Source organism: Suncus etruscus, chromosome 20 (genome assembly GCF_024139225.1).
Source record: "Suncus etruscus isolate mSunEtr1 chromosome 20, mSunEtr1.pri.cur, whole genome shotgun sequence".
Taxonomy (NCBI): Eukaryota; Metazoa; Chordata; class Mammalia; order Eulipotyphla; family Soricidae; genus Suncus; species Suncus etruscus.
In genome coordinates, this window is record NC_064867.1 from 34,445,603 (window position 1) to 34,471,484 (window position 25,882).

Sequence of the window (25,882 nt, forward strand, 5' to 3'; positions counted from 1 at the left end):
CTTCCTCAATCTCTCTGGTCCCCTTTCTCCCTCTGCCTCAATTCTGGTTTCTTCCTCCAGACCCCATGGGTCTCCAGCAAGGCCCTGGGATCTGGGGATCATGAACCGTAGCCCTTACCAACCTCACTCCTCTGACCTTGTCACTCCAACTTGCTCTCCAACCTTCCCTTTGACCTCAACCCTTCCCACCTCCTTTCTTTCCTGGACTTCCCCCAGCCCCATATCCTATCAGATTTAGCCCGTAGTCTCATGCTGTGGCCCCATTGAGATACATTTTACCTATGACCTCCTTGGAATATATTGGGGACCATAGGGCCCCAAGTGAGAGAGACTGGCTGTGGGAGGGGGGTGTTCCCATTTTTTTTTTTTGAGGAGAAAACCGTGTCTCCCAGGGCTAAGGCTAGTGACAGGTTCACCCACTGACCCCTTCTGCTCTGTGCCTGTACACGAGAAAACCAGCATCAAGAGTCCATTTGTCCATGCCACATGTGCCAGCCATGACCCCCACGCCACATAACCAACCATAGCCCTATGCCATGCCTGCCAGCCAGCCATGTCCCACTCTTTCTTGGGCATTCAGTGTCCTGCCAGACAAAGCCTACCCCACCTGCTGTCTATTGTGGGGTTTTAGTAGAATAATCCAAGAGAAGCTCTTTGATCTAAGTAGAATCTCCAGCACCGCTGTGAGACCAACCTCTGTTGTTTTTTGCTCCCCCAAATCAGTGTGAATTTTAGCCAGAAGGCAGGGGAGGTAAGAGGCGCAGCTCCTGGGAAGGGGGTGCTAGTGGGTGGGACAGGGCAGGCACATGTCCCTGCATCCTCAAAACCATTGACTTGGTTCCAGGCCTCACAGCCCCCCCTGCCAAGGGGTGTCAGCACTGAAGGATAGGGGGTGATTTTACTGACTCCTCAAGCCAGCCAGACATGGAGACCCCACTTCCAATAGCCCAGGCCAAGCCTGCACCAGCTTCCCGGCCAGACCAACCCTTCACGGCACAATTGGGGAAACTGAGGCTGGGAGAGAAGAAGAGTCTGTTTGTGGTGCCCACTCACAGCTGGACTCTCCTCCCCCTTCTTATAAAACCCCTCTCCAGAGCCCTCCTCCTCAGGGAGACACAGTGAACCCCACAAAACTGGATGGCTTGTATTCCTCCCCTCAGACTCTCCATAGGGGATGTGTTTGGAAACTCGCACCCCTGCGTTGCCCACACTTTAGATAGGGAAACTGAGGTATTCAGAACCAGTGCCAATGCCAGGGCTAGCATTGGGACCCAAAGCCTGAATGAAAGAAAGAGGGAAGAAGGAGGGGGGATCATGGCCACCCCACCTGCACTGCCACACGACCCTGAGCCTCTACTTGGCCTTATATTAGGAGGTTTACGGTGGGAACCACACTCATGGTTGTCTGGGAAAGCAGGGCACTTCCTGGTGACTGCAGGCAGCAGGGCAGGTGCTGGAAAGGGGCAGGAGGAAGGAGAGGACAGAGTGGCCCCAGTGTCACCCTTGCTTCCTTGATCATACTTGCTCCAGGTCCCATCAGCTCATGCATGTCTGGCTGGCACTTGGCCCTGGATCTTTGGTGTCTTCTTTGTGATGATGGGTACTCATCCATTAAGCTACAAGCCCAGTTCTAGGAAGGCTTTTTAACAGAGCTTTGCACCAGTTTCCGGATATTCAGCTGCCAGGTTCTCACTCCCCACAAGAGCTGAGAAATCACCCCAGAAAAGAGACCAGACGCTTCACTTTGCCCCACCAGTTTCCACCGAGCCCCACTGTGCCTCCTCAGCTACTTCTCTCTTCTACCCAACAGGCACAACTCTCATAGATGTTTGCCATTTGCTGCCCTGCCCTGGTCTCCACCCCTCGATGCAGGGTCTTGGTGCCCATCCCAGTCCTCATTAGGAGAAAAGGCCCCAATCCACAGTCAGACCTAGAGCTAGAGAGCATTTACAATCCCACTATCTCCCTGAGTACCCCAGGAACCAAAGATTGTCTATATTTCTTTGCTGTCCCCATGTCCTCCCCCAAATGCCAGCCTCCTGGCCCTAACACAATTCAGATTTAGCTGCTGATGTTATCAGGGAGATGTAGGTACTGGTCTATTTCTTAAGGAATCCCTTTATAGACATCAAATCTAACTAGAAGCCCCTAAAATATGAATAATCCCCAACTGGAGTCTCTATTCGCTAGGCTCCCAAGCTCACTCACCCACCCACAGCCTTGGACAGTCGAGAGGGTCATGGGGCTGGGGCCACCCTTCAGCGGGGGCCACTAGTAATCAAGCAGAAGTTCCTGGGCAAAGAAGCACTGGAATGGCTGAGCTGATGTAGATGGAGGAAAATGCCCTATCTGAACCTTCAGTAGCATGCAGGACTCAGGAGAGGTCCCAGAACACCAGAGAAGGAGCTGGAGAGATAGTACAGCTGTAGAGCGTTTGCCTTGCAGGCAACCGATTCAGGACTGACAGTGGTTCTAATCTTGCCATCCCATATGGTCCAGACTGGGAAATCATAGGGTCAGCCAGGCCATGTTGTCTTTGAGGGCTCTGAGGGGGCCCCACCCAGCCCTCACACTGCCTCTCCCATCCCCCAGAAGTCTGCTGTAGCAGGACATTTGTCACTGATTTGGGCCATTTAGGACTCAGTGGTATCAGCCAACATAATTTTCCTCAGTGATGTCACATTCTTGAGGCTCTGGAGGGATGGAACATAGGCGGAGCTCTGGGGAGCCACGTTCTTCTCCTGCACAGATAGGTAGGTCTCTGGCCTGCTGTGGTGTGTCAGAGCATGTCAGAGCATGCCACAGAGGTAGCTCTAGGCCTCAAATGATCATTGGGCTCCCTCCTAGTGCTGGCAAGTATCCAGTCTTAGATCCTCTGCTCTGTCCCCTCCCTACCTGTAGGAGTTTGAGGGTGCAGGCCCACATCCACCTCTTCACTCTATCCACAGGCCTGCCTGGCACTGCACCGGACCTGGAGAAGAGGAAGCAGATTTTTGGGCAGAACTTTATACCTCCAAAGAAGCCGAAAACCTTCCTGCAGCTGGTGTGGGAGGCGCTGCAGGATGTGACGTTGATCATCTTGGAAATCGCGGCCATCATTTCCCTGGGGCTTTCCTTCTACCACCCACCTGGAGAGAGCAATGAAGGTAGGACGGGTGCACCTGGGCCTTGCAGCAGCCACACCCCCACAGCCCACATCACCCATGTCAGCCACACCCCCACTACTCACATCACCCACATCTGGAGGAAGCCCGAAGAAACCACATCCAAGTGGAGAAAGCAGTGCCATGCCAAGGGGTAGGACTCATCCATGGCCAGAGATGAACCCAAGTGCCCATTGTTGTCATGGGCATTCACTGGACACTTTTGTGTTTGAGTTCCAGTTAAAATGTTCTTCCTTCTAGGGGCCAAGTTATAGCACAGCAGGTAGGGTGTTTGCATTGCACACAATTGACCCAGGTTCAATCCCCAGCATCCCATATGGTCCCCCAAGCTTGCCAGAAATGAACCGTGAGTGGAGAGCCAGTCATAACCCCTGACCACCACTAAGTGTGGCCCAAAAAACCCAAAAGAATTTTAATAAATTAAAATGTTCTTCCTCCTGAGAACCCCAAAGCCAGTTGTGGCATTTTTAGAGAAACAGTGTGGGCCTTCTCTCAGTCATGGTATGCTAGTACTGCCTCCTCCAGGCCTGAAGCTGCCCTTCTTCCTCAGCTTTGTGCCCAGAAGGAGCTCAGCCCAGCATCTCTCTGGCAATTCAGCCACATATGATTTCTCATATCCTGAGTTTTAGTCCAGAAAGTAGATTGACATGTGCCTGCCTTGATTCCATCCCCTAGCCACAGTGGGCTGCAGATATACCCAGACAAGAGTTCCTGGCAGTTAACCTCCATGCATCCTTGTAGTCCATAAATGGACTACATAAATGGACGCTGCTGCTGAGGGCAAAGGTTTTACCAGCTCCGTGCCTGTGGTTCTTCATAGTGTAGACTGTAAGAGTACATAACACTGGGGCCAGTGAGGTGGGTCTGCCTTGCAAGCGCTAGCCAAGGAAGGACTGCGGTTCGATCCCCCAGCGTCCCATATGGTCCCCCAAGCCAGGGGCAATTTTTGAGTGTTTAGCCAGGAGTAACCCCTGAGCATCAAACGGGTGTGGCCCAAAAATAAAAAATAAAAAAAGAGTACATAACACTGTGAACACAGAAAAGGAGAGAAAGAGAGAGGAGCAAGGGAGAGAGTGTGAAGGAGGTAGGGAGGAATGGGTAGGTAGATAAGTGGTTGGATAATAGAAAGAAAAGGGAAGGGAAGAGAAAGGAAGGGAAAGGAAGGGAAGGGAAGGGAAGGGAAGGGAAGGGAAGGGAGGGAGGGAAGGAAGGAGGGAGGGAGAAAGGAGGGAGAAGGGAGGGAGGGAGAAGGGAGGGGGAGAGAAAAGGGAGGGAGGGAGGGAGGGAAAAGGGAGGGATGGAGGGAGAGAAAAGGGAGGGAGGGAGGGAAAAGGGAGGGAGGGAGGGAAAAGGGAGGGAGGGAGGGAAAAGGGAGGGAGGGAGGGAAAAGGGAGGGAGGGAGAGAAAAGGGAGGGAGGGAGGGAAAAGGGAGGGAGGGAGGGAAAAGGGAGGGAGGGAGAGAAAAGGGAGGGAGGGAAAAGGGAGGGAGGGAGGGAAAAGGGAGGGAGGGAGAGAAAAGGGAGGGAGGGAGGGAGGGAAAAGGGAAGGAGGGAGGGAAAAGGGAGGGAGGGAAGGAAGGAAGGAAGGAAGGAAGGAAGGAAGGAAGGAAGGAAGGAAGGAAGGAAGGAAGGAAGGAAGGAAGGAAGGAAGGAAGGAAGGAAGGAAGGAAGGAAGGAAGGAAGGAGAAATACAAGTGGATGGATAGATGGATGGATGGAGAGATAAATGGCTGACAGAAAGAGACATGAGTAGACAGACAAGGATAGATTGATCATTAGATAGATAAATAGAGAATATATATGGATGCGGGGTTGGTAGATACGTAGATGAATGAATAATAGGTGATATGTGCTACTTATAATAGAAGATGAATGACATACAAGAAGTATAATAGACAATAAATCTAGGGGCTAGATCAATAGTACAGTGGATAGGGCACTTGCCTTCCACAGGGCCAACACCAACCTAGGGTTAATTCCTAATGTCCCATATGGTTCCCTGACCACTGCCAGGAGTAATTTCTGAAAGCAAACTTGGGAGTAAGTCCTGAGTTCTGCTGGCTGTGGCCAAACAAAATAATGTTTTTAATTCATTTAAAGAAAATGCATCACAAAGCTGACAGCGTTGATGTCAAACAACATTTGTTTCCAAAGAAGTGAAAGTAAAATTACTGAAAAGAGTAGAAATAAAAAAAAAATAAAAAGGAAGAGAAGAAAGCTAAGAAAAAAAGAAAAAGAGAGAAAAATTACAGGAGCAAGCACATTTGTGAAAATTGTTGTATCTCTAATGAAGTCATTAATATAATGGCAGAAGGTTTAGTAAGCTCTTGTTAGCTGTCCCTTCTATTAAATTGGTGTGTTCCTATAAAGATGACAGCATGAAACAAATGAAGTTGACCAGAGGATTCAAAGCACTATTACTGATATTATGACTTTTAGGGGCATGTACTCAGATGCCAGGCCTTCTGGATGAAGAAAGATACAGGGTGGAGGACGGTGCCCAAACTCCTTTAAAAAGCCCTGGTTATATCAGCCCCAAAATCCAAAAATTGGCAGACCTGAAGTTTGGTCAGATTGGTATCACCAAAGGGAATCATAGATGTCAGTGATGAGGTAGGGCCATCAGGAAAATAGTGATTCTGGATGCTGGAGGCAGCAAGCGTGGCTTTAGCTAGGTGGGAACTTGGCCCATCCTCTACTTCTGAGATGGTCAGCTTTCTGCTGCATGGGCCTGTTGTACCCATGATCTTTTACAACTCAGTTTTTATCTTGTTCAAGAAAAGAGTGAAAAAAGAAAAGAGTGAGCTTCCCCTGCTCGAAATTTTTGTAATAGATCTATACACACATACATAGATTCCCACATACTCTGGGATCTGCGGGATCAATTAAGATCTAGTATTTTATTTTATTTTGTATGGTTGTTTTTTTTCTGGATCACATGCAGCTGTACTCAGGGGTTACTCCTGGCTCTGCATTCAGGAATTACTCCTAGTAGTGCTTTTGAGCCACATGGAGTGCCAGGGATCTAACCAAGTAAACCACATGAAGCGCAAGTTTCCCATGCACTGAACTATCTGGCCCAAGCTCTAGTATTTTATTGCTTAAAGTGTTATAATCTTATTTTTATTAGTAGGAGAATGTGAACACTTTATTATTAACTATGATTTGGCATTTCCTGATAAATACACTGCCTGAACAGATAAGCCTACGAGGTTCATGTTTCAAGCAAGCAGATAGAAAGTGAGGTCTGTAAAGGAAATGTTATGAAGGGCCTGTTTTCCCCCAAACAGGGTAGTTATCTCTGAGATTTATTTCTCCAACCTCTGTCCTCCCTCACTCTTCCCAAGCCAGACTGGCGCCCCCAATCAGTAACTTAGCCAATTGATCAGTCAAATCATTCCTATTGTTGTGAAGTTGATTTTTTTTTTTCAAATGTGACCTCTTTCCAAAGAAGGTTTCAAGATAGGGAGGACACTGCTCACAAGAGGAGGTACAGGGGCCGGAGCCATAGCACAGGGTAGGGACTTTCCCTTGCATGCAACTGACCCAGGACGATCTGGGTTCAATCCCCAGTGTCCCATATGGTTCCCTGAGCCAGGAGCAATTTCTGAGCGCATAGCCAGAAGTAACCCTTGAACTGGTCACTGGGTGTGGCTCAAAACCCAAAAATAAATCAACAAGAATTAAATAAATAAACAAATAAACAAACAAAAAGACAGGAAAGAAACAGAAGATGATAAACACCCATAACCGCTATGATCTATTCCAATAAGGGGGCTTAAATATGGCCTTGAACTTCCCAGCAGCCAAGGCAATACGGGAGGAGACTTGACATAGCTCAGATTACCTCCAAGGAGGGGAGAAAATGGTTCCTTAGGACAATCTCACTTCCCTAACAGTGGGACCCTCACAGTATGAGATGCAGAAGGGGGACTGGAGTGACAATTCAGTGGGTAAGGCGATTGCTTTATACCCAACTGATCAGGGTTCAATCCCCAGCATCCAATGTGGTCCCCGAAGCACTGCCAGGAGTGATTTCTGAGTATAGAGTCAGAAATCAGCCATGAGCATCACTGGGTATGGCTCAAGAGCAGACAAAAATGTCTGAGACAACATCCTGAGCAGAAGTTTTTATTTTAAAAAAATATTTAAGAGGCCGGAGAGATAGCACACCGGTAAGGCATTTGCCTTGCATGCAGCCAATCCAGGATGAATGGTTTGAATCCCAGCATCCCATATTGTCACCCGAGCCTGCCAGGAGTGACTTTTGAGCACAGAGCCAGGAGTAACTCCTGAGCAACACCAGGTGTGACCCAAAAACAAAACAAACAAAAAAAATCCTTCCCTGAGGAGGGTTGCTGGGACCAATCAGGGGAATGAGGGTAACCCCCCCCCAATGCAATGGGGTGGGGCTTTTTCTGTTTGTTCACTTGAGAAGCTAGATTTCAGGGCTGTGAAGGACTTTTATTTCAACAAAGGGGCAGAGGGTTACATAAGTCCCAGGCCCTCGAGCTATGGAAGAAAACACAGCTGCTGGAACAAAACTAAAGGTGCCACTCACAAGAATAGCCATGACTTCCGCCAACCTCAACAGCCCTCTTGGAGAATTTGTGCACATGCTTCAGAGCCTCAGACAGCCAGTGTCATGGTAATTCTAGAAAGAATAGACCCCAGACTCTGACCTAGAAATCCTGGCTTCCCAACCTTCAGGCCCACTCTCACCTCCATTTGCTTCATAAGGGATGGATTGAGAAACACCATCAGGTCAGCAGCCTCGGGTGACCCAGTTTCATGTGAGATTAGAAGTTAGAGGGCAGGTGGGGAAAGGCATCTGTCAGGAGCACATTCAATGAATCAGAAGCCCTCCCCCCAAATGGAAGCCATAATTACCTTGCCTTGATTAGAAACAAGACCCCAAAGTAGTCAGGGCCCACTGTGGGAAGAGCCTGCAGAACAGACTGTAAAACAGGTTTCTGGCTCTTTCCACTGACTGGGTGGACAAGGCAGAGAGCAGATCCCAGCACCACCAAGCTGGGCCCTGCCTTGTGTTTGTACTATCTGTACTAGCCATGGGGGCCAGCACAAGCAAAGTAAACCAGTTCCAAGCTCTGAAAAACAGAACAGCTTTCCCTCAACTTCTGCCTCTTCTCTTCCCTGGAGCCCCCAGCCTCTGTCTATCTGCATTCCTGAGAAAACACCCAGTTGTCTCCCCACTTCAGTTTCTCTTTGTCACCAGCTAAAGATCCCAAAGTTGGAACTCCTCAAAGGTCATGTTCTGACCACCAGGCTCTCTGAATTACTAGGCCCCTGGGTTGTGATGCTTGGGTCAGAAGCAGAGGACAAGACATGAGAGGAGGAGGGAAACCTGATCAGACTGTTCTGTTATTTGCAGCAGAATGTCTGCTGCAAAAGAGAGGGGCTTGGGTAGCTGTGAGGGGCAAACTTCAGTGAGGAGACTGCTGAAGCCAACATAATGGGACTCTTGACCATAACCATCAAGCCAGAAGGTGGCTGGGTAGGGAAATGCCTTATCCCCTGTGGCCTGAATATCAGCATCATTTTTTCCATGAGGCCCCTGCCACCCACTTCAGCCCTCCTTCCCCTGCTCTCTGCAGGATGTGCCACGGCCCAAGGCGGGGCCGAGGACGAAGGGGAGGCAGAGGCCGGCTGGATCGAAGGTGCGGCCATTCTCCTGTCAGTCATCTGCGTGGTTCTTGTCACGGCCTTCAATGACTGGAGCAAAGAAAAACAGTTCCGAGGCCTGCAGAGCCGCATCGAGCAGGAGCAGAAGTTCACTGTGGTCAGGGCCGGCCAGGTGGTCCAGATCCCCGTGGCCGAGATTGTGGTTGGGGATATAGCCCAGATCAAATATGGTGAGTGTCCCTATTCCAAAACTCAGGTAAGGGCTTGGAGCTAAGAAAGAACTCATCAAACAGGCAGTCCCAGATACCAAGGGAAGGAGGCAGATTCCAGGCCAGGCACTTCTGAGCTCTTTTGGGCTGGGGATGGCACTGCATGGAAGAAAGAATATTCCAGAAATCATCTGATCAGAAGTGAAGCATGCATTATGGTTGCCATGGTGGGCATCACTAATAAAACACCACTCAGGGCCCCCAGTCACTTAACTCCTTCAGTCATCTCAACACAGCATCCTCAAGACCCTAACATTCAGAACAGGCAGTAACATGAGATGCATTTCTCAGCCCTGAGTTGACTGGGTCAGAAAAGCAGAAGAGGAATCAGATGACAGCCCAGGCCCCTCCAGGCTGAGGGGAGGAAGGAGAGGAACAAAGAGGGTCTCCAGAGCTGCATGTTCTCCCTTCTGTTCTAGGGCACTCTTCTCTGCAGACTGTTTGGGGCCCCTGACTCCCTAAGTATGATAGAAGCTGACCCTTCCAGAAGAATCTCCCAATCCACGGTAGAAACAGGGCCTACATTCCAGCCAGGAAGAGGCGAGTGCTCCCCAAACTCTGTAGGTGCCTGAGAGAAAAGTCATAGGGCCCTACCTGTGTCCACACCATTCCTTATGGACATTGTCCCAGGAATCTGGGACCATATCACAGGTTGACTTCTTGCCAACTTGGTCCCCTTTCCCCCACCAGGCGACCTCCTCCCCGCTGATGGCCTCTTCATTCAAGGCAACGACCTCAAGATCGATGAGAGCTCCCTAACTGGGGAGTCAGACCAGGTGCGCAAGTCAGTGGACAAGGACCCCATGTTGCTATCAGGTAAGTTGCCCTGTGAAGGGGGGCCATGAGGGATGAGGGGGGTGTCTCTTCTGGCTGCTTCCTGTCACACTAATGGCACCCCCTGGGGACCCAGAGGAAGGTTGCCAAATTCTGACACTTGACTCTCGGTTCTTCCACTTCTCTGACCAGATTACCCTGAAGGACATGCCCAGTCCACCTCATGCCCCCCATGTGGTGCCTGCTGGGACCTACTTGGGTCCAGGTGCTGGATCAAACCTTCATTGGTCACTTCTGTCCTGAGATGACCTCTGGGGCCTGGTGTCCTGGAAAGTCTATAGCTGTGCCTGTGTCGGCAGTGGGGAGGGAGAACCAGCCACAAGTGGTCCTGGTTTCCTCCCTGAATATGGAATTCTGGGATGAGTGTGGGGGTACATTCGGGTTTAGGGTCTAGGAGACCTACGCACTTGTCATAGACTGAGCAGCACTGTGCCCCAGAAGGTGGTAGGCATGTGGGGTGGATCAAGCAAACCCCCAAGTGCACTGAGAAAGAATCGGGAAGATGGGGGTGCAGGGGGTTGCTGCTCCAAACAGAGGGAATAGAACATGCAAAGCCCAGAGGCAGGAGGGAGGTGGCAGAGGAGCAGGCAGCCAACCTCAAGGCTCTGGGCAAGGCTTGGTGTTGGTTTGAACCCCAAGGGATGGTTCGAAGCAGGAAGTTGGTCACATTGGCCCTTGTTGTAGAATGTCACTCTGGCTGCTGCAAAGGGCAAGGGAGGAGAGATGGACAAGAAAACAGACCTGCCAAGAGCTGCCTCCTCTGGAGAACAGTGAGGAGGCGACCAAGCAGGATTTTGAAGGATGAGGAGGGATTTAACAAAGAGGGTTGTGTGTGAACGGCCTTCCCACAATGCCCTGTGAAAATTAGCTGGATTGGAAGCAAGGAAAGGATCAGGGGAGGATGGCAGGAGGAACAGATAAACTACACGGAGAGACTTACCCAGAACTTACTCAGTCATATGCACTAAACACCCCCTGTGTGCCAGGGACCAGGGAACCAAGTGGCCCACCCTCCTGAAGCTCAGATTCAGCTGAAAGAACCAACAGGTGAGCAAGTCAGTCATTTTCAGAAGTGACAGAGCAAGTGAAGCCAGTTGATACCACTGAGTCTACTCAGGAGCCAGAACCGAGGGAAACCATATTCTCAACAGATGGGAAGCATGTGCAAAGGCACAGAGAGGCTGTCAGGGAAATCACAGAGGTGCTGGAGAAACTCTACAGCTGAGAGGGCACTTGCCTTCACACAGTTTGCCTGGATTCGATATGGTCCCCCAAGTACTGCCAGGAGTGGTCGCTGAGTGCAGGGCCAAGAGTAATCCCTGAGCATCACTGGGTGAGTTCAAAAATAAACAAATAAATAAAATATTCTCATGAAAGTGAGGCCCACGTGAGCATTCTTTAAAGGGTCCTTCTATGCTCTGGCTCTCTGTAGGGGAGTCAGGATCTCCTAGGAAACAATTTTCTACTAGAACAGTCAGAATTTTCCAGAATGAAATTTGCCTGGGAGATAGCAAAGCAATCCTAGAGCCACATGGGTTCTATATCCCACCCTTGAAATCCCCTAAATCCCACCATCCCAGAACCCCCTACCTTGAAACCTCTTTCCCAGAACACCCACTATATTTCAAAACCTCCCACCCAGGAACCATTTGCCCTTATAGAGTCTGAATATGACCCGCAGGTGGCAGATACACCTGTAGCAGGAAGACCAGATCAGGATTGGACTTGATCTCTAGACTGATCTTTCTGTGGCCACTTCACTGCTCTAAATCTCAGTTTACCTATGAAGAACAATAGGGGGTCTTTGTATGCTGTGTTGATAACCAAAAAGGAAAAGGAAAAGAAAATAATAAAATTTTTTAAAATGCAGTAGTTCTGGGCAAGAGTGATAGCACCGCGGTAGGGTGTTTGCCTTGCATGAAGCTGACCTAGGATGGACCATGGTTGGGACCCCTGGTGTCCCATATGGTCCCCCAAGCCAGGAGCGATTTCTGAGCACAGAGCTAGGAGTAATTCCTGAGCATCACTCGGTGTAGCCTAAAAACAAATTTAAAAATGCACTGGTTCAGGGGCTGGGCAGTGGCGCTGGAGGTAAGGTGCCTGCCTTGCCTGCGTTAGCCTAGGACGGACCGCGGTTCGATCCCCCGGCGTCCCATATGGTCCCCCAAGAAGCCAGGAGCAACTTCTGAGCGCATAGCCAGGCGTAACCCCTGAACGTCACAGGGTGTGGCCCAAAAACCAAAAAAAAAATGCACTGGTTCAAAGTACATTGAAATCGTTAAGCATTTTTAGATGTGTTTTGTAGTTCATGTGCTAAATAACAAATAACAAAGTTTAATAACTGCCTTCGCTATAGAATAAAAATGAACAGATTCTCTGCAGCTCTGTAAAGAGTAATGAAAAAACTTGAGGGTTTGTGATGTGTTTGAATGCTCTGTGAATGCTGCTAACATGCAGAAGTCTTTTGCCTGAGTTCATAATGAGAAGTGCTAAATCTCAACCATGCAGACCTTAAAATAAGCACCCCAGAGCCCCGAATTCTTTCCCTGGGGGGACATGGGAGACCCCATTTCAAGCAGCTGCGTTTAGGGCTTTGTGGATATTTTTTTGCCGGTTGCAGAATCCAGCAGAAAGAGCAGAAAGTGTCTCAGACTAGAGAGATAGTTGAATGGACTGAGCTCATGCTTTGGAAATGAGAGGCTCAGATTTCCATCTCAAGAGCTATATGGTCCCTGCGCATCACCTCTGGTTGTGGCCCCAAAACAAAGAGATGGTATCTCAGTACTCTCTTTGAGGGGGAAATAGTGCAGGCTGAGATTGGCCTGTTAGGGGAGAAAAAGGAAGGGGAAAGTGAAGCAGCAGTGCAGTTAATAAGTCTATCTTGCATGTGTTCAACTCAGGTTCAACCCTGGGCATCACATATGGTACTTAAAATACCACCAGGAGTAATTCCTGAGTACAGAGCCAAGAGCGGTACCTGAGTATTGCTAAGTGTAGCCCAAACACACACACACACACACACACACACACACACACACACACACACACACAAAGGAGAAAGAAGTGAGACCCTTTGGGAAATATTGGAGATTTCTTGGCAAGCCTGAGCTGTTTGGGAGCCAAAGAACTGATATGTTGCTCATATATGTACCCTTGAACCTCAAAACACCAACCACATCATTCTAACCACATGTAGTAGCCAGGATCAATTTTCAGTGGTCAGGTTTCTGGTGCTTCCTCAAACCATGTTTGTTGGGGGAAGACATGACCAAAATAAATTGGTTTCATCCCTTCACAGGGACCCATGTGATGGAAGGCTCTGGAAGGATGGTGGTAACAGCTGTGGGTGTGAACTCCCAGACTGGCATAATCTTTACTCTGCTGGGGGCAGGTGGTGAAGAGGAAGAGAAGAAAGACAAAAAAGGTAAGGCAGACTCCCCCATCTCAGATCAGGAGAGGAGCTTTTAAGGCCACTTTTTTTTTTTTAGTTGGTTGGGACGTTCACTCAGCAGATTTAGAGAGTGATTTTAATGTCCACACTCTGTGCCAACAGCCACCTCCTGCATCCTCAAGGCCTGGCCTGGGCCAGGCCAACTGTCTGTTCCATCTCCACAGTCCTGTGCCAGTCTGTCTTGTCCAGTTATGTTGTGGGCCCTCCTGTTCTGTGGGCCAGGACAAGGGTCTTGAGTGCAATGCTGACTCCAGAGCCTTAAGGACAGGCACCATTACATTCCCTGGTTTCATCATCCTCTGGGTATGCAGTGGAAACCCCTACCCAGCCATTTCCCTGCCTCTGTTCCCCATGGCAATGATCAGAGCTGCAAATGAATCCAGCACAGCAGACCCCAGATGCAGGCAGAGGAGATGCCATGGGAGGGAGCCAAACCTCCCATGTCAATTGAATCCATGTCAATTAACTCCCTTCTCATTCCTCACCTAGTTTCTGGTTTCCTCACCCTCTTCCCTTTGTAAGCAAGATTAGCCCCTGACTTCCATTAATGCAACCAGTTGGCATCAGGTACCCCAGAGAACAGAGATAAAGGTTCAACAGACCAGTGCTAGCATTTGCTGATCCCTCCCTGGAACCCACCACAGCCCCAGGGACAGATTCCCTCACAGAACCAGTCTCCTTCCTTTGTCCCCAGTCTCCACAGGATAGTCCCCCACATTCAGACCTCTGTGTTCTAGGAAGGAAGGGAGAGAGACAAGGCAGTTGGGCTCCCTGAGTTTTAGCAAGTGCAACGTCCCTCAGTTGTAGAGGCCCATGAGGTTCAGAACCTGTGTCAGAGGCAAGGTTACTTGTTCGTGAGGGTGTGAACCCAATTTTATGTGGATTCCCCCAAAAGTATGGCTGCCTCACCCACGTGAGTAATGGTGAGGAATTTTGGTCTTCGTGTTCCAGAGGCTGAAGGAGAAAGGGGGAAAGTTGAGGTCGGATGAGATCAAGAGCCTAGAGTTGCCCTATCACTTACCTGTCATCATGGATCAGGCTGTAGGCAGTGAGCATCTGTGGTCCATGAGGAGGAGTGAGCAGCCTTTTCCTATTTCCTTGCCTCTTTTCCTCCCATGCAACAAGAATGGAAGCTCCTGGGTGGGGGGGGGTGAGCAGATGAGTGTATCTGAAAATGACAATTGGGGAGTCCTATGGCAAAGGGTTGTTAGAAGAGTCAGCTCAGAGGGGAGATCACAGGCAGGAGAGGGAGTGGGACGATCAGGAGCAGCATAGTCTGGGCAGGATCTAGAATCCCCCCACACCAACCTCCCATGACATTGCTTAGAGACTCCCTACCCCAGCTTCCTATTACAGGATGACAGGTTTGTCTGAGTGTGGATGAATACTAGTGTGGGTGTATGTACACATCTATGTGCTCATGTGCACAGAGGAGGCCGCGTGTGTTTCATTAACATGTCTCAACAATCATCACACAGGTGTGAAGAAAGGGGATGGCCAACAGCTACCAGGTACAGTAAGACACTCCCAGGGTAGGGGGGCCCTGAGCATAGCAGGTGTCTGGCCTTAGCAGGACAGGGTCACGCAATTATTGCTCCCCCCCCCCCCGATTCTGCACTCTGATGCCAGCCCCACAGATTAGGCCATTTCATTAGGCACCTCACTGATGCATCCCCTTAGCAGTCCCTCACCCCCACCCCCACGGGGTCTGAGCACCCTGAGAACAGGCATATAGCACCTCACTCAGCGCAGCCTGACCCCCAGCTCTGCTGCCTCGCTTGCTTGCACCCCACAGAGCTGTCCCAGCATCCCTTCATCACAGCATGTCCCCTGTCCCAAGCACTGCCCCTTCCCATAAACCCTGTTTTCCCACCCAAAGAGAGGAGTAAGTGACCTGCTTATGGTGGTCACAGTTGCTGAAATAAGGAAAACTCACTGGTGCCTTCTAAAGGCCACCTGCCTAAGGTCACCTTTCTCACAGCAGGGTGGGTCCTACGAGGCGATGGCCCAGGCCAGCTGTCATTCAGGTTAGCAGGAAGCTGGCTATGTGCAGTGTCCTGCATCAAGGGCAGGAGTTCTGCTCAGTAATTACCTTTGGTGTGGTTCCACCAGCCTATTCCCTGGGTGCAGAGTGATGCTCATCCTGGATCATCCTAATTGACTCCTGGCCTTGATCCTGCTGGACAGCCAGGCCCCCTCTCACCATGGATCCCTTCCCTCTGCATAGCCAAATCCCCAGGGCACCCCTGTCCAGATCACACCATCCCCAGTGGCATCCCTCTCTCCCCAGAACCATGTTGCTCATCCTCCATGTTTGATTTCAAAGCCCTCCATGGCCAAGTTTGGTTTTCACCACAACTCCGGTCAGTGCGTGTCTCAGGAAACCTCTCACTCCTCCACCCCAATCTGAGAACCGCAGGTTTTCGGCAGAGATTTTGGCCTTCTTTAATTATTTTTTGAGACTAGAGTCACGTGACTTCCCACCCGTTGGTTCATGTGGTAGTGTAGCTGCTGTTGTTGCATTTGTTGCTTTTCTCCATTGTGATGCATTTTCCATCCCTCCACCCCCGCAGCGGCCGACGGTACGGCAGGTTCAAATGCTGCAGGTAGTACAAATGCTGGCCTAGTCAATGGTACGTCTATGACAATGGCGAGCTCTCTATCTCTGGGGGAGGGGCACCTCACACACACCCCATGCTCCACATCTGGCCTTGCCTGTACTCTGGACTGCACAGATCCCCTGGGCAGCTGGGGGCAGCTGTTTCTCTCTTGTGGGGCAGGAGTTTAGAAGAGGGGCCACTTGGGGCAAGAAAATCAACCTCATGCCCACCTGTGACTGCCAAAATGAATCTGACTGATGGAACCCATATGAGGGGCATGACCCTCTTCCCTGATTTGACCCCTAACATGCGCCATCTTGTCCAATGTGACCCTCTCCTAAGCTTCTTTCTGGCCCTGGCTTTGGGATAGAGGCCTGGGGCCAGGGCCTGACCTGAAACTGGCATCTGGGCTTCCCAGTATCAAGCTATATGCCCTTGAGATTGGGGGCCCAGGCCAGGGGTCAGCTCCTGGCCTCTCCCCGTGCTCTCTCTGGGGTGAGCATGGCTAAGGCCTCTCTACCCCAGGAAATATTTCTTTCTTTGACCTTTCATGGAGCAAATGGGCTGTGTGGGTTTGCTTGGGCTCAGGCTCAGTTCTGTCCCTCGGATGTGGCCTGGGTGTTTCTTGCTAATAATGCCTGAGCCTGAGCATTTGGAATCACTTGCATTTCTTCCTGCTCCCTGTGTGGATGGAGGCTGGGGCTGGGAGGCTACCCGGGGTCCTAGAAACTGCATCTCAACTTCCATTCAATAACTTCCTAGCCTTTATGAGATTCCTTATCTCTGTCCTTTCCATCTGCAGAACCATGAAATTTCCATTGGTGTAGATTAAATAGTGTCACAGAATACCCAGCAGGGCTACTCTTGAACGGGTGGGTGCCATGTTGGCTTGCTAAGAAGTGCATAATCTAAGAGTTGTAAGGAAGGGAGAAGCCTTTCCTCCAGGCTCACAGCTCTGTGTTTATCTTGCCCTTGCTGCTTGATTCCTTCCCACCCCCATCAAGACCCCTCTTTCATCTCATCCTATCACCTGGGCCCCAACCCTCTGGCTCAACAATCCAAAGCCACCAAAATTGGAGACAGGACTGTCCCTGCCTGCCGGAAGGGCTAATTTGGGTACGGGCCTATTTCAGGCAGAGGAGAGAAGAGCACAGCTTGGGGGTGTGGGAGGTGTTGTGTGCTGGGGAGGGGCTTGCGTCATGCCAAGGGATGACGGAGAGCCCAGCCAAGGTGGGCAAAGCCAGGTCTGTGGGAGGAAAGAAGGAGCCCAAGGGACAGGTCCTGTTGGGCATAAGCGGTCCATGCACACTCTGACCATATCCACGTAGCTCAGTCCCCCCAGAAGGCGACTTCACATACAACTGCAGCAAAAAAATAAATAAATAAATAAATAAATAAAAAGTCCTATGCATCCCAAGAGGGAAAAATGTGCAGGAAAGTGAAAAGATGTGTGTTTCTCAGTCTCCTTCCTTGCACCAGGTGCTTTGCAAGCATTTCATTCCTACTGTCCCGCAATAACAACCCTTATGCTGTGTGTGATCCCGACTTTATTGCTCCACACTAGAGTCGAGGAAATCGAACCCCAAGAGATGAGGAAAGGAGCACAAGGACACAGAAGCTGGAGGTTGCAGAGCTGGATTTGAACGGGGTTTCCAATCTCAACCTAGCTTCCTGAGGGAAATGTACCAGGGCATCTTCTTAGTTCTACCAGGCTAGTGAGGAGAGTGATGGGGGTGAGTCCTTCCCCCAGGAGAGATGATGTGGACTGGTGGCTAGAACTGGCGTCTTCCTTAGCACAGAACTCTTTTCCACCCTTGAATGTGCTCAGGAGCACCAGGCTCAGAGTCAAAGAGCAGGGGAGACCTTTTGTCCGGGCCCCAAGCTCCAGGTTCATCCTGCCTTTGCTGATTTATTTCACTGCGGTATGTACAGTGGCAAGTTCTGGAACCGTCCAGGGCTGAGGGGTACAGGGCTTCACCCCAGCCTGTGTCACCAGCAAACTGTGCTTTGGAAAGCGATTCAAGCCGTTACAGGGAGCTTGATGGCAATGCAGTATCTCAGGCCCTGCCCCAGACCTACATAGATATGCCATGCATGTACGTACACCCATGCATCCATGAGCGCAAACACATACACACGTATGTGTAACAGCAGGAACACATTCTGAGCATTGCATCCTGGGAAAGTTTTATCACTAATGTCAGGGAGTGTATTAACACAAACCTAGAGACACAGCCTGTCATTCACCAGGGCAGTGGCTTAGCCTCTTGGAAATACCTTCATCAGAAGCTAAGTTCTCCAGGCCCCGGAGCACATTGCAGGCTATGCTTCAGTGAAGAAGAGAAGGAACTGTCCTTGCTCCATCCTTCTTCTGAGTCAAGCAGGGAAGAAGGAGGCTATGGGAGTATATGTAGGGGACTTTCCCACCTGTACCCCCCACTCCCCACCTGGAAGGTAGCATGCCTGGAGTTACTCTCCTCAAAGTAATTTTATTCTTCTCCTGCCTGGAAGTTTGGCACCTCTGAATTCCATATCAACTTCATCACACTGGAAATCCCCATTCTGGACAGGTCCCTGCATACTCTACTCTCATAGATCATAGGCCAAAGCTTAAATCAAACCACAGAAAAGGAGGTGTCACCATTACATGAAGCTTTTTTTTAATTTTGTCAATATTTATGAAATGACTGGGTGTAGTGTTGATGTCAAGTAGGGGTCTTCAAAGTACGGCCCGCGGGCCACATATTGTATTTATTCTCGTTTTGTTTCTTCACTTCTAAATAAGATATATGCAGTGTGCATAGAAATTTGTTCATAATTTTTGTTTTTACTATAATCTGGCCCTCCAACAGTCTGAAGGACAGTGAACTGGCCCCCTGTTTAAAAAGTTTGAGGACCCCTGAAGGGTGGTGAGGCCTGCACCCTACTTTTCAACACCCAGGCCCGTTTCCAGGAGAAAAAATACAGGCACAGGGGCTGGGGAGATGACCCAAAGGGCTGAGCAGAACTGGCAGCAGGAAGCCAGTTCAACCCTTTGTACTGGACAATCTCTTGAACACAACTGGCGACCAAGCACAAATCTGGGGGTAACCCCTGAGCACTACTCAGTGTGACCCTAAAACAGAAACACCTGCAGGCCCAGGGAAGAGAAGTCTTCCCTAGAGCTCTCATATTGCTGTCAATGTGTCTCCACAAAGCTTATTCCATGCACAGCACCTCCATTTCTCTGCCATCTTGATTCTCAAGAGAATGGGAACATTAGGCATCTGCTGCAGAGAAAGGTCTCCAGGTCTCACCCTGGTGCCTTTCCAGCTCCCCCTTATTCCACATGGTACAGAGCTGGCTATCCCCATAGACCTGGAAAAAGAAAAATGCCAGGTTCATTCCCTCTCTCTGAAGACACCAGGCTACTCCATTATCATCCCTAACACATGGAGTGTTTTTCTAGCCACATAGTCACGGTAGGGAGGAAAGAGGAAAGTGCTGGCTTGGTGGAAGGACATGATGCATCTGATAAAAAGTCTCTGCTAAAACCAGCCTCCAGGCCCAGTCCCTGCAATTAATCTTTAAAATAATATGACTGAAGGTGTTCCTGCATGCATGCACTGAAAAGCATGCATTTATCTGTTTGACTTCTCAATCTATCGAAACTGAAGTTTGGTTTGGTTGGTTTTGGTTTTGGGTTGGTTTTCTAGAAGGTGATACTTGGTGATGCTTTGGGCTTATTCCTGGCTCTGTGCTCAGGAGTTACTCTTGACTGGGCTCAGGGGACTATAGGGGATGCCGGGAATAGAACCAGGGTTGGGCGCTTGCCTTGCACGCTGCATTACCAGTAAGGCAGAGAATGCTTTACTCTCTGGGCCCCAGGAGGGTCCATGTAGGGAAGAATATTCGAGTCTCTAGAGACAGAGCTGGACCACGGTGGCCATGGTGGTTATGGGCCTGAAAGCACAGCAAAGCCAGTTCTCTGGGCATCCCCCAGGAATACAGACTCCCATCCCCAACCCTACCTAGTTTCCTCATCTCACACAAGAGCCCCCATTTCAGAGGGAGCAGCTGAGGCCGGGAATGTAAAAACCACACACTCAATTGGTGTTGAGGAGCTCAGACCCACATTCCCAACCCCCTCGGGCTTCTCTGCTGAGCCTCAGTTTCTCATTTGGGAATGGGGTACGAGAGCCCCCCTCTGCAGGGCCATGTGAGAACTGGATGAAGCTTTTCTGTGACACCAGCAAATGTCCCCACCCCCCCCAACCCAGCTGATTTTTGCACTGTTCTGGGGGGCCACCACAGACCCCAGATAAGTTGGGGATAAGCTGGGGCACAGAGGAGGCCTCCCTGGGGCACATTGCATCAGGTAAAGGTAGAGCCACCTCCACACGCCTCTTAGCCAAACTGGGCTAGGACAGCTCGCACAGTCCTGCTAAGGCATTCCGAGCCTCAGCTCAACCCTCTTTGGGCTTTTTGGGGGGCCACTTGAAAGCTCACCTGAAAATCAGGCCCTGCCCTGGGCCCTTAGGCACCACTCACAGCTGGGGGGGTTCTCTGCTTTTACTCAGAGGGACTGGGCAGATGTGTCCCTGCCAGGGTGTGGCCAGGCCCTTTCAAAAGGAAGCAAGAGAACATAGCTCTTAGGTCAGCTTTAGGGGTGCTTTCTATTGTAGAATCTTCCTCCTGCCCTCTCCTGTTCTGTCTCTCCCTGTCTCCATCTCCCTCTGTTTCTCTGTCTCTCCCTGTCACTGGCTCTCTTTGGTTCTCCCTGTCTGTCTCTGTCTCTCTCTAACTCTCTCTCTCCACACTAAAGGTACCAACCATATAATTCTGGGGATCTGGGGTTGGCCTCCCCCCAACTCCTTTCACACTCCCAAGCTGTCCTTCCTTCTGGAAGCCACTTATGCCAGCCCCCTTCCACACAGCACCCCCAGAGGGCTGAGGTGGGCCCGCCCTCATCTCCTGGGGCATCCCTGTGGAGGGAAGGAGACAGCGAACCCCACCACCACCCCTGTCTGTGCCATGAATGTCCATGGCCCTGTGTGTCTGTGGTGCCCAGGTGTGTGATGTCCGTGCTCCGTTGTCTGTTAAAATTCTTTGTCGCGTAGGTAAGATGCAGGATGGGAATGCGGACGCCAGCCAGAGCAAAGGTAACCCTCTCCTGTTGACATTAAGGGGCCTCTGTGTCCCTGCCTGAGGGCTTTGGGGGTATCGCTGGGCTTCATGTGGAGATACCATTTGGTGAGCCTGGGGTACAGCATGGGCCACACTGCCCCCGCCCAGCCTTGGAGCTCCAGGGCTTATTCAGCAGCATACATGTGCTATCTTAGGGTGGCCAGGGTTAGAAGGGGAGCTGGCATCCATGGAATGGGGAGCTCCTGGGCCTTGTTAAGTACCCCCTTCCTGTTCATCTGACCCTGTAGCTACTTCCTTTTGGGGTGAGGGGGAATACACACGTGGCTCAGTGCTGACTTCTGACTCTGAGCTCAAGATTCACACCTGGCACCCTTTGGGATGCCGGGGATCAAACCTGGGTTGGCCACATGCAAAGCAAATGCCCTACCCACTGTGCAACCCCTATAGCTACTTTCTGCCTCACCTCCAAACCCCAGGCCCTATGGAGGCAAACCAAGGGGCTGGGGGAGTGAGAGGGTGCCCACCCTCTCATGCCCTGTGGCATGTTGATTCCAGATCTGGGCCAGTGAATAGTTTGGGGGAGCAGATCCGTCCCCCAACACACACACACAAACACACGGGACTCAGAGGCAGCCATATAGGGGACCAGGCAGGGAGTCTCTCCCGTGTCCCCTCCCTGCGGGCTGACCTGCATGTGCACATGTCTTGTGTCTGCGTGTATCCGTGTGTCTGCGTGTGTCCGTGTGTCTGCGTGTGTCGCCCGCCTGCTCTAACGCCCGCAGCCAAGCAGCAGGATGGAGCAGCCGCCATGGAGATGCAGCCACTGAAGAGCGCGGAGGGTGGGGACGCAGACGACAAGAAGAAAGCCAACATGCACAAGAAGGAGAAATCAGTGTTGCAGGGCAAGCTCACCAAGCTGGCCGTGCAGATCGGCAAAGCAGGTGAGTGCAGGGGACACACACATGGGACCCCAGGCACCACCCGGTCCCTGAACCCCAAGACCATTTCTCCATGGCCTTAGCTGGTTCGAGAGCAGAGACAGTCAGCACTCTGCAAATCCTAGGCAAGGCAGGACTTAGCTGGATGTGTGGGCTTGCATCTCTCTCTAACTCTGCGCATAGTTGGCCTTCTCCAGTGAAATTTGGGGAAACCAAGTCCCGCTATTTAGGGAGCTGCCTGATATTCTGAGGGTAGCCGACAGAAGATCCTGCTTGGGCCATGGGAGACTTCTTAACTGGGCCTGCTGGCCCTGCACTGGGCATCAAGGGGTTTAATGCCACAGGCAGTGGATATTGTGGATGAGGTGGGAGCCAACGGGGCTGGATTAGGGACAGTTGGAGGTGGACCTGGGTTCCAGGTGGACTGTCCGTGCTATAGACACAGCAGATAAGAGAGAGGTCAAGGGCCAAGCTAGGAACCCAGCCAAGGAACCCAGCTCAGGCTGTGGCTGTGGGTGGCTGGTGAGGGTCCCCCAGCCCCAAGAGCCAGCTGTGAGGCCTCATCTGGGATCAGAGCTGGGACCTCACCACCTCATTGCTCCTGCCATCTCCCAGCCCTAATTATAGCATCAAGGCATGAATCACAGCTCAGGTCTATATTTAATCTGGGTTAGCTCCGCTGAGGGGCCACAATAGTTTTCCACCCGTGCTACCATGGATGACTGTGGGGCCCTGCAGCTGGGAGGGAATGGGATTTCCTCTCACCACCCCCCATGGAGACAGTTGGGGGGCCTGCCCTGGGCTCCCTGCCCCATGGAGCTTCTGATGTGAGGGTCCAGTTCCCCACCTGATTCTCCCTGGAAGCAGAGACCATGTGGGAAAACTCCAAAATTCCCTCAGGAAAAGGGGTGCCGGACAGGTGGTAAAGTGCTGGGCTCAGCAGAAGTTTCTCAAGAATCAGGGGGAGCACAGCTGGGGTCATAGAGCCCCTCAGCATGGAGATAGATCTCCCAGACTCCTGGCCCCCATGAAACATGCCTATGTCTGCTCCCTTGGGCAGCCACTGTAGGTTCAACCTTGGGGACTCCCCTGCCACACATGGGGGTGGGCACACCTCATCTGATCAGAGGACCCTGAAGCCCCTCTGCCCTAGGCTAATTCCACAGCACCCAAGGTCTTGGCAAGTGACTTCCCTTCACCAAACCTCGGTTTCCTGGACCTCAGTTTCCTGGACCCAAATAGCTGCTGCTTCCCTGGCCAGAATCTTCCTCCCATTGGTCCCCACTTGGCTGTCCCGCCTGGCAGTTTTCCTGCTAGCTGTTCTGATAGCACTTCCTCCAGGAAATCTTCCTTAAGCAACTGAGCCAAAATAGCCCTTCCCTCCATCCCAGCCCCTGTCATTTTTGTCACTTTTTCCTTGTCCTTTTCTCTCTGCCTTTTTTTTATTTTTCTCTTAGCCACATCTGGCAATGTTCAGGGCTTACTCTTGGCTCTGCACTTGGGAGTTATTCCTGGAAGCTCCTGGGGGGGACCATATGGGATACCAGGGATAGAACCCAGGTTGGCTACATGCAAGGCAAATGCCCTCCCTTCTGTACTATAGCTCCAGTCCCTCTCTTTGGCTTCAACCGATGATAACAGTCTGGCACACACACACACACACACACACACACACACACACACACACTTACACGCCTGCTCACAGAGCCTGTCTGTCCAGTGGCACCCTGGTTGCGTAACAGGGTCATGTCCACTTCAATTCCACCCTTCTCCCCTTCTCTCCATGTCCTGTCACCTACCCCCCTCAATTCTCTCATGTCCACTCACCACACTCTGTCCTCTGGACTTCCGCATGCTCCAGCCAAAGCAGGATTCCTTTTCCCATGCTGCTCTCCACACTGTGACCACTACAGAATCCTTCCCCCCTAGTTTCTCATGGTCCTCCCTGTACCCCATTTTTGTGGGCTCCTGCACAGCTGTACCATGCTGATGCTTTCCTGCCCCCTCCCCTTCTAATGCTTGGCTCCCCAAACAGAGACTGTCCCTTCTACCACTGTGTCCCGGATCCTGGAATAAAAGTCACAAGTGCCTGGCACAGGGAGGTGCTCATAGAGCACTTACCAAATCAATGATTTATGGCAGCTGCCCCCCCCAAAAGAGTATAGTGGCCCACACTGGTGAGTGAACTTACTGCCAGCCCTGGCATACAGGAGCTGCTGTCCTGGGTCAGCAGGACATGTTAGGCCCATTCTCACACCCATGGAACTAGGAAGAAAACTGAGGCTTCGTAATAGTCAATGCTCCGGCCACATTGGCAGAGCAGGGCTTCGAGCTGGGGTCAGCCTGTCCCCGGGAACCCATGCTATGATTCTAGTGTTGCCCTGCCCCAGCCAGAAGCCCCCAGGCAGCCTCCCTTCCCATCCCCCATCCACTTGCAGGCCTGGTAATGTCAGCCATCACAGTCATCATCCTGGTACTCTACTTCACCGTGGACACCTTCGTGGTCAACAAGAAGCCCTGGCTGCCTGAATGTACCCCAGTCTACGTGCAGTACTTCGTCAAGTTCTTCATCATCGGGGTGACGGTGCTTGTGGTCGCTGTGCCTGAGGGGCTCCCTCTGGCTGTCACCATCTCGCTGGCCTACTCAGTCAAGGTGAGAGGCTGGTACAGCCGACACAGGTAGTGACCTGCTGTGGGAAGGCCTGGACAACAGGCTCCATGCTGCAATGGCGAGAACTGCTAAGAAAAAGAGATCCCAGGAGGGAATCAATGAGCAGAAAATATTAACTCACGGGGCTCAGGAAGGCCAGGAGAAGGTGCTGCAGCTAGGCAGAGCACCCAGAACTCTAGCAGGAAAACTTATTGCCAGATCAAGCCTGGGGATCCAACTGGCCTGATTGTGGGCAAGTAGCCAGAACTTAAGCTGGACAGAAGCTCTCCTGTCTTTTGTTTTATTTGGGGACCACAGTCAGGACTGACTCTGTGCTTGGGGATCAATCCTAGCAGGGCTCAGATAACTATGCAGGATACTGGTGATACAGCCAGGGTCAGCTGCATGTGAGGCAAGCTCTCTCCCTGCCATGTTATCTCTTCTGCTCCCCTGAGTTTGAAACATGACCATCAGCTGTGCCTGGTTATGCTGTTAGTTGTGGAAATCCCAGCGGTGTTGGGGGTCATGCACTGTCGGGGGGGCTCTCACCTATAGAACCCCGGGCTCTACCACACGAATATATCCTGGCCCTCTACTCCGTTCTCCAGAAGGCAAGATGTGATTGTCACCCTACACACTTGTTTTTTGGTTTTAGTTTTGGGTTTTTTTTTTTTTTTGGTTTGGTTTTTTTGTTTGGTTTTTGTTTTTGTTTGGTTTTGGGGTCACAACCATTGGCATTCAGGGATTACTCCTGGCTCTGCGCTCAGAAATTGCTCCTGGCAGGCTCAGGGGGACCATATGGGATGCCGGGATTCGAACCACCTTCCGTCCTAGGTCGGCTGCATGCAAGGCAAACATCCTACCACTGTGCTATCTCTCCGGCCCTCACTCTACACGCTTGAGCCCGCCCCCACCACACCCCCAATTTATGCAGAAATGTGGCCATCACCCTGCCAGGCCCACAGAACAGAGTTGCTAGGGCACAGTGCTTGGTTCTGAAACTCTCCTCTCAGGAGATGGGCCAAAACTATGACAGGCCTTACAGCAGTTTTAAGACAGGCTGGTGAAGGAGAGAGTCCTACTAGAGACACCTGAATGTGGGTGCCCCCAGAGTCTCACTCTCAGAGGGATCCGGAGCAAGAACACAACAGAGAGGATGTTTGTCTTACATGTGGTAAAATGGGGTTCAACAGGGGCCAGAGAGATA

At 51.2% G+C, this 25,882-nt stretch overlaps 2 protein-coding genes across 6 annotated transcripts in view; both read left to right on the forward strand.

Annotated features, from left to right (window-relative positions):
• ATP2B2 (ATPase plasma membrane Ca2+ transporting 2) overlaps nucleotides 1–25,882 on the forward strand; it is a 259,107-nt gene that overhangs the window by 183,636 nt on the left and 49,589 nt on the right. For 2 of the 5 annotated variants that reach the window (XM_049766248.1, XM_049766249.1), the window contains exons 5-13: nucleotides 2,949–3,146; nucleotides 8,779–9,036; nucleotides 9,766–9,891; nucleotides 13,208–13,333; nucleotides 14,839–14,871; nucleotides 15,934–15,993; nucleotides 21,060–21,101; nucleotides 21,870–22,028; nucleotides 24,464–24,678. In XM_049766248.1, coding sequence (XP_049622205.1) covers nucleotides 2,949–3,146; nucleotides 8,779–9,036; nucleotides 9,766–9,891; nucleotides 13,208–13,333; nucleotides 14,839–14,871; nucleotides 15,934–15,993; nucleotides 21,060–21,101; nucleotides 21,870–22,028; nucleotides 24,464–24,678 — 1,217 coding nt within the window. The remainder of the gene's footprint in view (nucleotides 1–2,948; nucleotides 3,147–8,778; nucleotides 9,037–9,765; nucleotides 9,892–13,207; nucleotides 13,334–14,838; nucleotides 14,872–15,933; nucleotides 15,994–21,059; nucleotides 21,102–21,869; nucleotides 22,029–24,463; nucleotides 24,679–25,882) is intronic. The other 3 variants (XM_049766250.1, XM_049766253.1, XM_049766251.1) reach the window with 2 other exon arrangements.
• The window catches only part of SEC13 (SEC13 homolog, nuclear pore and COPII coat complex component), a 241,855-nt gene that overhangs the window by 152,810 nt on the left and 63,163 nt on the right, over nucleotides 1–25,882 (forward strand). The gene's annotated exons all lie outside the window — the stretch shown is intronic.